General features: G+C 37.5%; 1 protein-coding gene across 1 annotated transcript in view; it reads left to right on the forward strand.

Annotated features, from left to right (window-relative positions):
* The window catches only part of SLIT3 (slit guidance ligand 3), a 541,141-nt gene that overhangs the window by 29,464 nt on the left and 498,466 nt on the right, over window positions 1–13,211 (forward strand). Inside the window, exons 2-3 of the mRNA XM_060765012.2 lie at window positions 6,260–6,331; window positions 8,848–8,919. Coding sequence (XP_060620995.2) covers window positions 6,260–6,331; window positions 8,848–8,919 — 144 coding nt within the window. The remainder of the gene's footprint in view (window positions 1–6,259; window positions 6,332–8,847; window positions 8,920–13,211) is intronic.

Below are 13,211 nucleotides of genomic sequence, written 5' to 3' on the forward strand. Positions count from 1 at the left end.
AAAGCACTCAACAACAACAACAACCCTATCTCATCAGCCAAAAGCAAGCTCAACTTCCCGCTGAAATACTAATAAGTTTATATTTGTTAAAATTGTTCTTCATTTTAATTAGTGTAGTGTTTTAAAGTGTTTTTTGCACTACAAATAAGATATGTGCAGTGTGCATAGGAATTCATTCATGTTTTTTTCAAATTATAATCCGGCCCTCCAACAATTTTGGGGACTATGACCTGGCGCTCTGTTTAAAAAGTTTGAGGACCCCTGTTGTAGAGTAATGATTGCATTGTATTTTAACATATCCCTTCCCCTGGTTAATAGATACCTCTTATCCCCTCTCCTGGTTCCTAGATATCTCTTTCCACACAAATGCAGCACTGAAAGCGAAATGCAAGTAAGAGATGCATCATTAGTAGATGTTTTTTTCATAAGTCCTACTGACTTTTCCATAAATAGGAGACACTCAGCTTGTGTGCTCTTGTAGATTTGTTGGAAATGCTAACAAATCTGTCAGTAGTACCCAGGTGTGTTAATGTCAGATTTGGTGCAGATTTTGTTTTAAATCCTCTTGTTACTAGACTTTTCTTTTTGGTAGATCTTAGTACGAAGATTGTCACAGTTGTACAGTATTATACATATTAATAAATATGCTTCTGAAGATCTCTTTCTTTTACTGTTAACGTTCACTTGGTAATATTCCAATACTGCAAATGTGCTTCTGAAATCTAATTAACCATGAAACTTTAGATTTGGTAAGTTGGGAATATTAGGTGGGCCCTGTTAATTCATACACAAATAGATGCTAGTTTATGTTTATGTCTCTCTTTAAATATTTTAGTTAAAAGGTACAAATATTTAAGGTACTGGAAATGTCTTTTCTGTTCTCAAATAGACTAATCAGCAGAGGGCAGTGTTCAGCATTATCTTCTAGCCCACTGGTTGTGCCTGAAAAAAAAAAAAAACTCCTTAAGATGAGCCAGATAGGTGGTTGTCAGGTGACATTCAACTTACCATATAAATACATTTATAAGTCTAAATTTTAATTGACAAATCACCCCTCCCTATCTGTCTTGACTTGTCTATGGGTCAGTGTGAATACTGAGCATTAAGTCTTATTAAAAAAGGAACCATTCACTTATTTGAGTAGAATGGCAAAAGGGAAGTGCTTAGTCCATCCTGGAAGAACCCCAAAGAAGCATCAGTCTTTCTCTCTGTTGTAGTGCTGCTTTTGAGCCTTTTGAATGCCTGGGCTGAGAAATGGTGGCGACCAGAGCAGACCGCCCCCTGAGGTGGCATCGTTGATTTCCCCTCTTCATGGAATGACCCCCGACTTCTCCATGGACTACACCAAAAGTCATAACTTTGGCCTCGAACCTTCCCTCAATTTACACACAAATCTTGAGATCATTTCTTATGTTAAGACATTTAAAAAAGGAGGAGCTAAGCTGGTGGTGGAAGATCATAACTGTTATTTTTCAATTGAATGATGTGTCTCAAACATTTGGTGGAAGCTTAGCAGATCAAGCCCGCATGAAGCCTGCCTTGTGTAGCTGCTGTTTTCTCTTTGATGGTGCAAAATGTGTAGGAGTGTAAAACAACAATAATAATTACATAATCAAAGCAAGTGTATCCCTACTTGTGGGTTTATTTATCTTAATTTCTCAAAGGGTCTTCTTCCTGCATTGGAACCACAAACTCCAAGTGCAGATGATAAATAGCATTGAAAGCTAGTGATGGTTGGGGAAAAAGATAGTTTCCCTTGATCTAGAAAAATGAGCAAATATTTAAAGGAAAAATATGTTGAGGTTGAGTGTAGCAGAGATATCTGGCCTTCAAAGACAACAAAGATGCTCAGTCTATCCACTCCTGTGAAAGTCCTCTAATCCTTTTTCAAATGTTAGAGGGAAAGTGGGTGACTGCATTCTCTGTTAGTGACTTTCTGGGTTTTTCCCCAAAGCTCCTGGAATTCTGCTACATATAGCCTGTTGTGTTGGGCTAGTGCCCTGGTGAGACCTCTTAGGATATATTGTTAGGGATACCCATTATGTGGTACTAGAAAATTCTGGAACATTATTTTCTAAAACAAAACATTAGAAGCTAGACAGTGGAGCAAAAGGATGACTACCTGAGGAAGAAGACAATTGGCTCCTTGTGAGGAACTATAGGTGAGACATTCTTGTATGGGAGTGGATTAATGGTGCAGGTTGAATGGAGTTGAATGGAGTGGGGGAAAAGACTAGAGAGAGGTTGGAATTAATGGGAAAATAATACAGTGGGTCCTCCATATCCATGGAATCTGCATCTACAGGCTCATTTGTCAGTGACTTGTAAATATTCCTACCCCCTTGTTTTTGTTTCTCTTGTTTTTGTTTCTCTGTGTTTTCAAAGTATTTGCAAATTTTTATTATTTATGGATTAGATTGACATGCTCTCTCTAGTAATATCTAGGTTCTCCAGAGTAATTCTGTGGTCAACTTCTGCCCGAAGGACCAAGAGATTCCTAGAGAGATGTTATGTCAGTTTAAAAAATGATCTTTTTTAGTCACAATTTTCCACTTTTGTGCAGATCCTGTGGTCCCAATCTCTGCAAAAGTGGAGAGCCTACTGTGATTTTGTTTATTCCTCTCTTGGAGTTATATCTTCAGTCAATCTTCTCTCAAAAGATAGAACCATCTGAAACTAGGTTTTAAGTCTCCTGCTTTATTCACTGAATTTTACAGAGACTTCAAACATTGCTGTGTCTCCCACTCCAACTTCTTCCATCTTTTTCCTTGCCCTCAAAAATGTGTTAAGGAGAAAAAAATGGAACAGGCGCACAGTGATTTCTAACTGCTGGTGTGAGGAGCTCTCCATCTGGAAATGCTCTTGACTGGGAAAAATTACACTGAGCAAAAGGGGAGGCCTCATGCCTAGTCTCTGGTTGTTTATCCTGGGATTTGCAGCCTTTCCCTGGAGGTCCTAATAAGGATGTTATGCTGTAGAGCCTAGACTATCAGACCTGTAAAGTACTGGTTAATTTTGATCAAATACAGTTCTGTGAGACCCTAATGAAATATAATGTGTAGTTCAGTTGAGCTAGAAAATTGATATAAGCTTCCTGATAGGACTGGTATTGTTAGGTGCAAATGGTAAATACACTGGGACTTTCCTCTGTGTAAGCATGGGTTTCACTTATTTGGTTTCATAATTATTGTTCATTTTAAGTTTGGACAGAATGAACAGAATTGTATGACCACTTTACTTTTTAAAATAGAAAGAACACACACATATATATCTAAAGGAATATTTAAATAATCATACACAGATACAAAATGAATTTTTAAGGGTTGTTTGGAATATTGATTTCACAAGTGGAGTCATGCTACAAACACTTCTTAGAATGTTGTGGAACACTGTAGTGATGAGACCCACACTTATTATTACTATTATTATTATTCTACTGTTCTCCAGGAACCCCCGGTAGCGCAGTGGGTTAAACCGCTGAGCTGCTGAGCTTGTTGACCGAAAGGTTGCAGGTTTGAATCTGGGAAGCGGTGTGAGCTTCTGTTGTCAGCCCCAGTTTCTGCCAACCTAGCAGTTCAAAAACATGCACATGTGAGTAGATCAATAGGTACCGCTCTGGTGCTCCATGCAGTCATGCTGGCCACATGACCTTGGAGGTGTCTATGGACAACGCTGCCTCTTTGGCTTAGAAACTGAGATTAGCACCAACCCCCAGAGTCGGACACGACTGGACTTAATGTCAGGGGAAAACCTTAACTTTTACTGTTCTCCAGAGTGGGATTCAAAGTGGCTTACAGCACAAATAGAAAGAGAGAAATGGAAACAGTAAGAAGTACAAAATATTAAAAAGCATCAAACAGTACATTTAATTAAATCATTATTTTTGAAACATTAAAATTTTAAACAATGAGAATACTTAAAATATGTAGTTTATATCAAAACATGCATATTAAAACTATGGAGTCAGCATGGTGAAGTGTTTGAGCATTGGACCCTGGAGACCAGCATTTGAATTCCTGTTCAGCCATAAATTATCACTACTGGAAACAACTTGAAGGTACACAACAATATTTAAAAAAGCACAATAATTTACAAATCACTCCATTCTGGGCAGTCAAGGCTGAAGGCCTGATTAAACAAGAAGGTTTTTACTTGCCGCTGAAAATACTACAGAGAAGTAGCAAATTGAGACTCCCCCAGGAGCCTAGCAGTGGCCATTGGGAAGGCTTTTTCCCAAGCAGCTCAAAATTTGGGTTGTTTAAATCAGTTTGCAATGTCGAATTTGAAATATATGTTGAGAATTTTGAATCTGTATTTATGGTTCAGTGCCAAGTGTATGGAGATGATGGCTGGTATTTAAGAATTCAGTGCAAGGACAGGAAAAAGGTGTGGACATATGATGGTCAACAGAGTTTCATGATTGTATGGGGAAAACTGTAGGTATTGGTATACAGCTCTACTTTTTGAGTCTTGTGTCTTTTGCAGGTAGTATGTTTCAAAGTAGATCTGAAATAAAATATTATTGTTTCTTCTTAAATTTCAAAAAGCTCTCCACATACATATTTAGAACTCCCCCCCCCCAAAAAAACAACAACTTCTGCACATTAAAGGCAGCCTTCATTATCACTTTGCGCCATTCTATCCACTGAAGGTTGTTCTTTTGCAGAATGGGCTGTAGTTCTGCGTTGACACCGTTCTTTAAAAACAGTGGAGAGAGACTCTTTAGATTCTGGTTTTTGCATAGGCCCTATCTACACTGACTATTGGATGCAGCTTCAAACAAGTATTGAAGAAAGTGGTTTGACTGTGCAGATGATTACATATGAAATCCTGGAATCGGATGGGGATTACACAAACCACAGAGCACTGATGCACATTAAGGACATTCTTTCATGACCTTTTATGGGAATTTGTTATCTGGTCACCACAGTTTGAAGCTAGCTTTGAACTGCATCAATGCTTGATAATATGCTTGATAATATGAAATGCTTGATTCACTTGATAATATGAAAACCTCAGATCCTGTCTGATCTTGAAAGCTAAGGAGAATGAGCCATTGTTAGTCAGGGAGCCTACCAGCAAAATGCTATATTTCAGAGAAAGGAACTGGCAAAATCATTTCTGAGCCCCCAAGTTATGAACAAGATTGATTTTGTAGGTTTGTTCTTAACTTGAGAGCTTTGGATAGCATAGGGAAGGGTTAACATCCTGTGGTGCTTGTCTTGCTATCTGTGCCGCTGTTCAGAGGATTTAACTTCATTTTCTGTCCCTATGATAATTGGATTTTGAAAAAAAATAGTTTATTATGGAAACAAGGATTAATGCCAAAGTTTCAGTGGAGATTCCCCCCCCCCCCCCCCATGCTATCTCTTTCAGTAGTGAATTTCCCTGTTGAAGGGTAGATTTCTATCACTTTCTGTTGTGTCACCTCCATTCTTAACTAAGAGTACTGTGTAAATCAGATGTTTGTAACTCAGGGACTGCCTTTATTTCTTACCAAGAGAAACACTATGAAGTTCATGGAATCATCATTGGAAGGCAGGTGACCTGATGCATGCAGGCACAGGTTTGTGTACGCGCGCGCGCGCACACACACATGATGCTTAATATTTGTGTGTGGTAGACCTAACCATGAAAATGGTTGGCATAGTTGTTATTGATTTAAATGTTGAACTCTATTTGGAACTAACTATTGGATTTAGTCTGATAGCTCTAGTAGTGGTATTGTGGGCCATAATCAGATAATATTATCCAAAAACAAATTGTCTTGTTTGGCACACCTATTTTCATCAACTAGCTAAATGTCAGATGGCGTGGAGCCCCTGGTGGCGCAGTGGGTTAAACCCCTGTGCTGGAAGGACTGAAGACCAACAGGTTGCAGGTTTGAATCTGGGGAGAGCACGGATGAGCTCCCACTATCAGCTCCAATACCTCATGGGGACATGAGAGAAGCCTCCCACAAGGATGATAAAACATCAAAATGTCCGGGCGTCGCCGGGGCAACGTCCTTACAGACGGCCAATTCTCTCACACAAGAAGCAACTTGCAGTTTCTCAAATCGCTCCTGACATGGCAAAAAAATAATAATAGTCAGATGGCATTGATACATTTATTTTGGTATAGAATATTCTGTCAATTCAGTACAGATGTGCTCTTTCAGATAGTTGTTCTTAAGTTGTTGCTTCAATAATTGAAATGCCTGACAGGTTTGTGCATCAAATATGAATTTGGTTTTCTGTTTTTTTTTTTTTTTTTACAGTGACTTAGACAGAAATAACATTACGAGGATTACAAAAATGGACTTCACTGGGCTGAAGAACCTTCGTGTTCTGTGAGTATGAAAAAAGTTGTTATCTACAGTAATATCTTTGGGTTTTATATGCAGAAGTCACTGTAGCCAATAAGCTTCCTTTTGTCTGAAGTTGGAATTGCTTTTGCTTTATTTTGCAGCAATACCATTCCAGATGTTCTTCACTACAACTTTCACAATTTCTGACAGTTGGCCATACAGTATAGAGCTGTACACCAAAACATCTGGAGGTCTTCATGTTCAGAAAATATGTTACATTGCCACCTATTTATTACAGACTAGCTGTCCCCTGCCACACGTTGCTGTGGCCCAGTCTCTGTATATGTGTTTTGTGTGTGTGTATATGAATGTGTGTATGTTTGTGCATATGTGTATATGTTTGTGTATGTATGTGATTTTGCGCATGCATTGTAATGTAATTTTTGTTTTTGGCTTTTTAAGTCCCTTCTATGTTTTTCAGTGTTTTTATGAGTGATGGTCACTCATTGGCCTGATAGGTGTATTGTGTCCAAATTTGGTGTCAATTCGTCCGGTGGTTTTTGAGTTATGTTAATCCCACAAACAAACATTGCATTTTTATTTATATAAACTTTTCATCAGTGCAGTACAGTCATGAACTATTGGTAGTTTTCTCACTTGTATCTTTTCACATAAAAAGTAGGTCTAATGAATTTGTGAGATTGCAGATTATGGCAGGGAGCAAGCAGGGTTGGGAAAAGACAACCTTGTTTAATGACTTATTAATGTGATGCTTTGAGGAATGTGTCTACATGTTAGGTGTTAGGTAGTCTACTGAATGCTGAGCATCAAAATATGCAAATAATCTAAAATACTGCCTGCATATATGAGTTTCATTAAGCTCAGAATCAGCTTGGCATGATCCTTGGGCTGATACAGTTAGAATGTCAATGTTAGCAGAGTTCACCCTTATCACACATAGACTACTATGTCAGATAATAACATGTATGCAGAAATGAGTCATTATAAAACAAAGGCTTTAAAAAGATAATGAGCTGATACTAGCTTACATATTTTTTTTCAACCAAGCTGTCATGTATTTTCAGTTGGAAATTGCCAAATGATGTTTGCCTGAACTGTGAATTATGAATACTGTGAGCTGTCTCACACTTGTATTCCTTCAGTTTATGCCCTGTCAATAAATATTGTTACATATGAATTGTCCCTATTCCTCTTCTTTTTTTCAATTCTTGAAGAAGGTCAATTTGGGGTGTGTATGTGAGTGAAACTCACTGAGATATAATAATATATTTTTAAAAAAATTACCTGAGATTCTGACATTTCTTTTAAATGTATTGGTGTTTCTAGCAGTATGTTCTGCATTGCTTCATCCAGCCTAAAACTAGAACACAGTTTTAAAGCATTTTATTTTGTTTGCTGTTAACTATTTTTCTTGCAATTTGTTCTGTATAGCTTCATATTGCCTGGAACATGGACACTTTTTTGTTATTTGTAAAAATGGAAGCAATTGTTGTTTATTCCAGTGCTGAAAAAGTAACACATGTTACATGTTATATTGCCTGTTACTTTTCTGTTACTTTCTCCAACTAGAAGCAAACGCTTATCCAACATAAACAGGCCAGCAGAATGTTGGATAAGTGAAAATGTTGGATAATAAGGAGGGATTATGGAGAAAACCTATTAAACATCAAATTACATTATGATTTTACAAATTGAGCACCAAAACATAATGTTTTACAACAAATTGATAAAAAAAAGCAGTTCAATATACGGTAATGTTATGTAGTAATTACCGTATTTACGAATTTAGCACTAAAACATCACAATGCTGTGGATCTGGGAGGAGGCAGACTGTTTTGGATAATAGAGAACGTTGGGTGAGCGAAAGTTGGATAAGCAAGACTCTACTGTACTTTCAAACGTCAGTGTACTCTAGTATTTCACAACACCGGCAGAGGCAAAACATGATAATCCAGAACAGATGTGTTCAGTGGGACTTAATTCTAGTCCCATTGCAACCCATTATATTATTTTATTGGAGGTATAAATAGACCATTGTTGGTTATATGGGTGCTACCAGATGCAGCTTTTGTGCTGCCGCCACACTGCTTCAAGCATGATATTTTATGAACTCAGGCACTTGTAACCCTACCATTTTCCCATTGTATCTTCCATTATTTTTTCTTTCTTCTATTAAGGAAGAATAGATGAAATAGCTGTACAGGGCTATTTGATTCACAGTGCTAGGATGCCTTCATCTGGAAGCACCCTGTGTCATACATTAGTGAAGGGCTCTGAAGCCTTTTCCTCTCCAGATGTTTTGAGCTGCTGCTCTTGTTGTCCCTCAGCACTGCTCTGACTGGTCTAGACAGAATGGAACTGGAATCAAAGAATATGATGGCATGTGCTGGGTATGCAGAGATTTTCTAATTCTCCATCAATGTGTCAGATGGAAAAGGATGCAAACAAAGTAAACTTTAGAGGAAGATGTATTTTTACATATTAAGTGTGAACAACATAGCTGATTCTTCTTCTAACACAAGTGCATATCTTTATAGGCATTTGGAAGAGAATCTCATAAGTGTGATAGAACGTGGAGCATTTCAAGATCTAAAGCAACTTGAACGGCTGTAAGTATTTTTTCTTGCACAATCTCAGTAAAGAAGTGGCAAAGCTGTCTTAAATGGGATGTGTTATGGAATAAGGTGATGCTTGCAGTGACATGTCACAGTTATGTCAACAAAAAGCTGGTTGTGTTGTGGCAAAATGTAATTTAGCTGGATTTAGTTCCCCCCCTCCCCCCATTGCCATCTCCTCTCGCATCTGTTTAGATTCTAAGTCTGAGCTGTCAGCTCAATCATTTGTCAGCTGCTGTGAAAGGTTTTTGAAGTGCAAGGTATAAATGCAATACGTAAATAAACAAATAAATGAACAATTTTTACCCTAAAAGTGATGCACATTTAGGTTGCTAAAATGAATAGAACAGTTGGGCCTTTTTTAAATGTACCCCTTTAAATGCATAGTTATCTTTCATAGATTTCTGTTGATTTTTTTATGCAATACTGTTAATGCTTATGATATTTTCAAAGGGGACAATTTTTGCTCCAAAAAGTTCATTACCTAAAAATTTCACATAGGCGAAACAATAAAGAGAAGAGTGGGACTGAACAGAGACACAATGTTTTGTTGCACATCCTTAGGTGTAGTTACAGGCTCAGGAATATCAGAGCATGGAAGTGGAGATTGTGAAAAGCCCAAATGAAAAGAGTGGGTTTTGAGGAAGGATTTGTGTGAGGAAGAAGGTGGCATCTTGCTGGTATCCTGAGAAACAGTTCAAAGCAGACGAGGTAGAAAGTGAGAGTGGGGAGTGACTTATGAAGACCTTTGAACACTGGAGATTGATGAAATTGAAGGATCAAAGGTCATGGGCAGGAATGAATTAGACTAAAAGAACAGGGAGATGGTAGTGGGGTGTGGAAAGACCACAAAGGTCTTTGAAGGCAAGGTTGAATTGGAAGTCGGCAGGAAGACATGAAGGCGATGTATAAATAGGATTGTGATGGAGGTTAATTATATTGGCAGGAAGGTGCTGCAAATCGTGAGTGGGCATGAGATATCAGACAGGCCAATACTGTAGTGGTTCAAGCAAGATGTATGCAAAGCAGAGGTTTTGCCTAGTAGACAATGAAAAAAAGTATTTTTCTATTTTTTTAAAAGGATACAACTGGGCAATAATGGAATGCATGCAATGAAGTAAGCTATGCACCAGGTCATAGAATCATAGTGTTGGAAGACACCCTAAAAGAAATCCAATCCAAAGTCCTGCCATGCACAAGTACATAATCAAAGCATTTCTGGTGGATAGCTATCCAGTTTTATTTTTAAAAAACAACAGAGCAGCAGATGCTATCATTATCTATGGCAGCATCTCCCACTGTTCAGCAGATCTTGAAAGAAGCAGATCTTTCTAATGTGTAGGTGAGATTTCTTTTCCTGTAGTTTTAATCCTTTGCTCTGTGCTCTAGAATCTGAAGCAACACAAAGCAAGCAGGCTCCATATTCAACCTTACATCTTTTCATCTGTTTAAACATGACATTCATGTCACTTCTTAACCTCACTTCTTCAGGCTAAACATACTGAACTCCCTAAGCACATAGGGCATGGTTTCCAGATTTTTGACCATTTTGGTCACCCTTTTCTGGACATGTTCTAGCTTGTCAATATCCTTCTTGAATTGTGGTACCCATAACTGGACAAAGATGAGGTCTGACCAGAGCAGAGCAGAGGGGCACCATTACTACTTTTGATCTAGACACAATGCTCTTATTAATGCAGCCTGGAGTTGCATTGACTTTTTAAGCTACCACATCACACTGTTGACTCATGTTCAGCTTGTGGTCTACTAAGACTCCTAAATCCCTTTCACATGGGTTGTTTTCAAGCCAGGTGTCATTAATCCTATATCTCTGCCCTTTTCCTGCCTAAATGTAGTGCCTTACACTGCTTCCTGTTTAAATTCATTTTGTTGTTTTGGCCCAGGTCTCTAAGCTGTTAAGACCATTTTGATTCTGCTCCTGTCATCTGGGGTATTAGTTATCCCTTATAATTTGGTGTAATCTGCAAATCTGATAAACATGTCATGTTTCATCACCAAAGTCACTGATAAATAATTTGAAACACACTGGGTCCAGGGGAGAGTCCTGTAGCACCCCAGTAGTCTTTCTTTCCAGGATGAAGAGGAGTTATTGTTGAGCACCCTTGGATTAGTCAACCATTACCATTCTATCCAACAGTAGCATTGTCTGGTGGGCATTTTATTAGCTCATTTGCAAAGTATTATGGGGGACCTTGTGGAAGTCCTTACAGAAAGTCTAGAATACATATCTGACTTTGTTGACTTTCTCTTTCTACCAGGTAACTCCATGAGAACACTCGTATGTGATCTTGTAGAAAAATCTACAACAGCCCACTAGTCCACTAGAACACATTTACACAGCTATCAAATCTTTGAGATTGTCTTTTTGTCAATCAATAATACCAATATTCATGGTATTATAAGTCCATACTGTATGTATATAGACAGACTTATGTCACCTACTGTTATTCTCTGATCGGTGCCTTGATTCACTTTCAGTGCTCATTTGCCATGATTTCAAATTAAAACTTTCAGATAAATGTAAAAATGTGGTCTAGACTTAGCCTAACATGTGAATAATACTAGTTGACTTAGCCCTCATGCTGTGGGTTGACAAAACCTGTAGCCATAGATTCAAATGATTGCATAAATGAACTGCTAGGAAGTAAATCTCAGTCACTGGAAGCATTCCCATGTCATGGAAAGTGTGACACAATACATCATAGGCTGAATAGTAATACCATTAAATATCACAGCTTGCATAGTTCATTAGAATACCTTTTGAAACTCAGTTTTATTTGTATAATTTCCTTCTTCATCCTGTTAAAATGTTTAATTGTACTTGTATTATGATATGTTATATTAGATGAAAAACTAATACTGTTACGCTATTTTAATAAAGTAACTGTTATGACCGTTGGACTTTCTTTGGCCAAATAGTCATTAATATTGTAATAAAATATCATTGGAAATAATACTTGTTTCATTTGTGGTTATCCAAAAGGCATGAAACCTTAATGCCAAATGAATGTTGTTTTAATAGCATTTTACTAGCTGACACATCAAAGGGGATCTAAAACTATGAGCTAAAATATGGACGTATTTCTTTGAAATTTATTGCTTGCTATGGCTCCTGCATGTAAATTTTCAGTATATGAAAAAAACAAAAACCCTTTAGGTTGTGTTTGGGCCAAAAACACACTTGTTGACAGCTTTCAAGTGACTTTGCTTTGAAGATTTACGCTTCCTTAAAATTGTAACTTAGATTAAGTATTTGAATGCACATACCTTCTCAAACCATAATACAGTAATTTAGTTAATAGACCGAAAAATCCTTGGGTAGCTGAGTTATTAAGTGCAAATAAAATATGGCCTTGGAAAGGATTGTGCCATAGGAAAACTGTTGTTCAGCCAATGGTGGTGCAGGCTGCTCTAAAATGCATTGTGTTAGTATTGTGGAGGTAAGTGAACTGCATATAGTCTGATGAATAGTACTATGAATAATTATAATTTCTATTAACTTCAGGAGAAAGCTATGTTCATGTCTTTGTTTTTAGAGAAAATGCAAAGATTTTTGCACATTACTCGGTATGGAGTGAGGTCTAAGGAGTGCTCGCATTGCTATTTGTATGAGGTGGCCTGTTTTATCTTTCTAAAGAAGAGTACTACTCATAGAGCAACACAGAACTCTGCTGCTTACTCTCTTATCATCCTCTTGTGCCTTCTAGTGTTAGGCACATGTCAGATGAAGGAATTGGGCTTCTTTAATAACCCTTAGCTCTTAACTTAGAAGCAATGAGGAGGTACACATGTATCTTCTTTACATTTCCCTTAGCACCCAGAAATCTTCTCAGAACTCCTCATATAATGATAGATCTTATTTAAGAAAGAAGGAGTTTCAAACTTCAAAGAAGGAAACAGAAATATAAAGATGTGGGAAAGGCTAGTTTGGGATAAGAAAAGTACTTTGTGTGTTTTAATATCTTCATGTGTGTATATATTCTATTTTTTTTTTTATAAAAAGTGACTCTAAGTCTCACAGAAAGTCAAAACAATTTTTTAAGAAAACCTAAAACACATTTAAAGCAGATGACATAACTAACTACATCTGTGGCACTAATGTTAATGAGAATTGTTTTTTTGCTGCGACCACCAACAAGCAGTAAAAAGAATTATAGTCAGCACTCCATGTTCACTAAGGCTAGAGGCACAGGACCTATGTAAATGTGAAAACACACAAATAAAATGTTATTTTTAAAATCTGAGGGAACATCCCTTTGGGATTT

The sequence above is a fragment of the Anolis sagrei genome, chromosome 2, assembly GCF_037176765.1.
Source record: "Anolis sagrei isolate rAnoSag1 chromosome 2, rAnoSag1.mat, whole genome shotgun sequence".
In the NCBI taxonomy this organism is placed as follows: Eukaryota; Metazoa; Chordata; class Lepidosauria; order Squamata; family Dactyloidae; genus Anolis; species Anolis sagrei.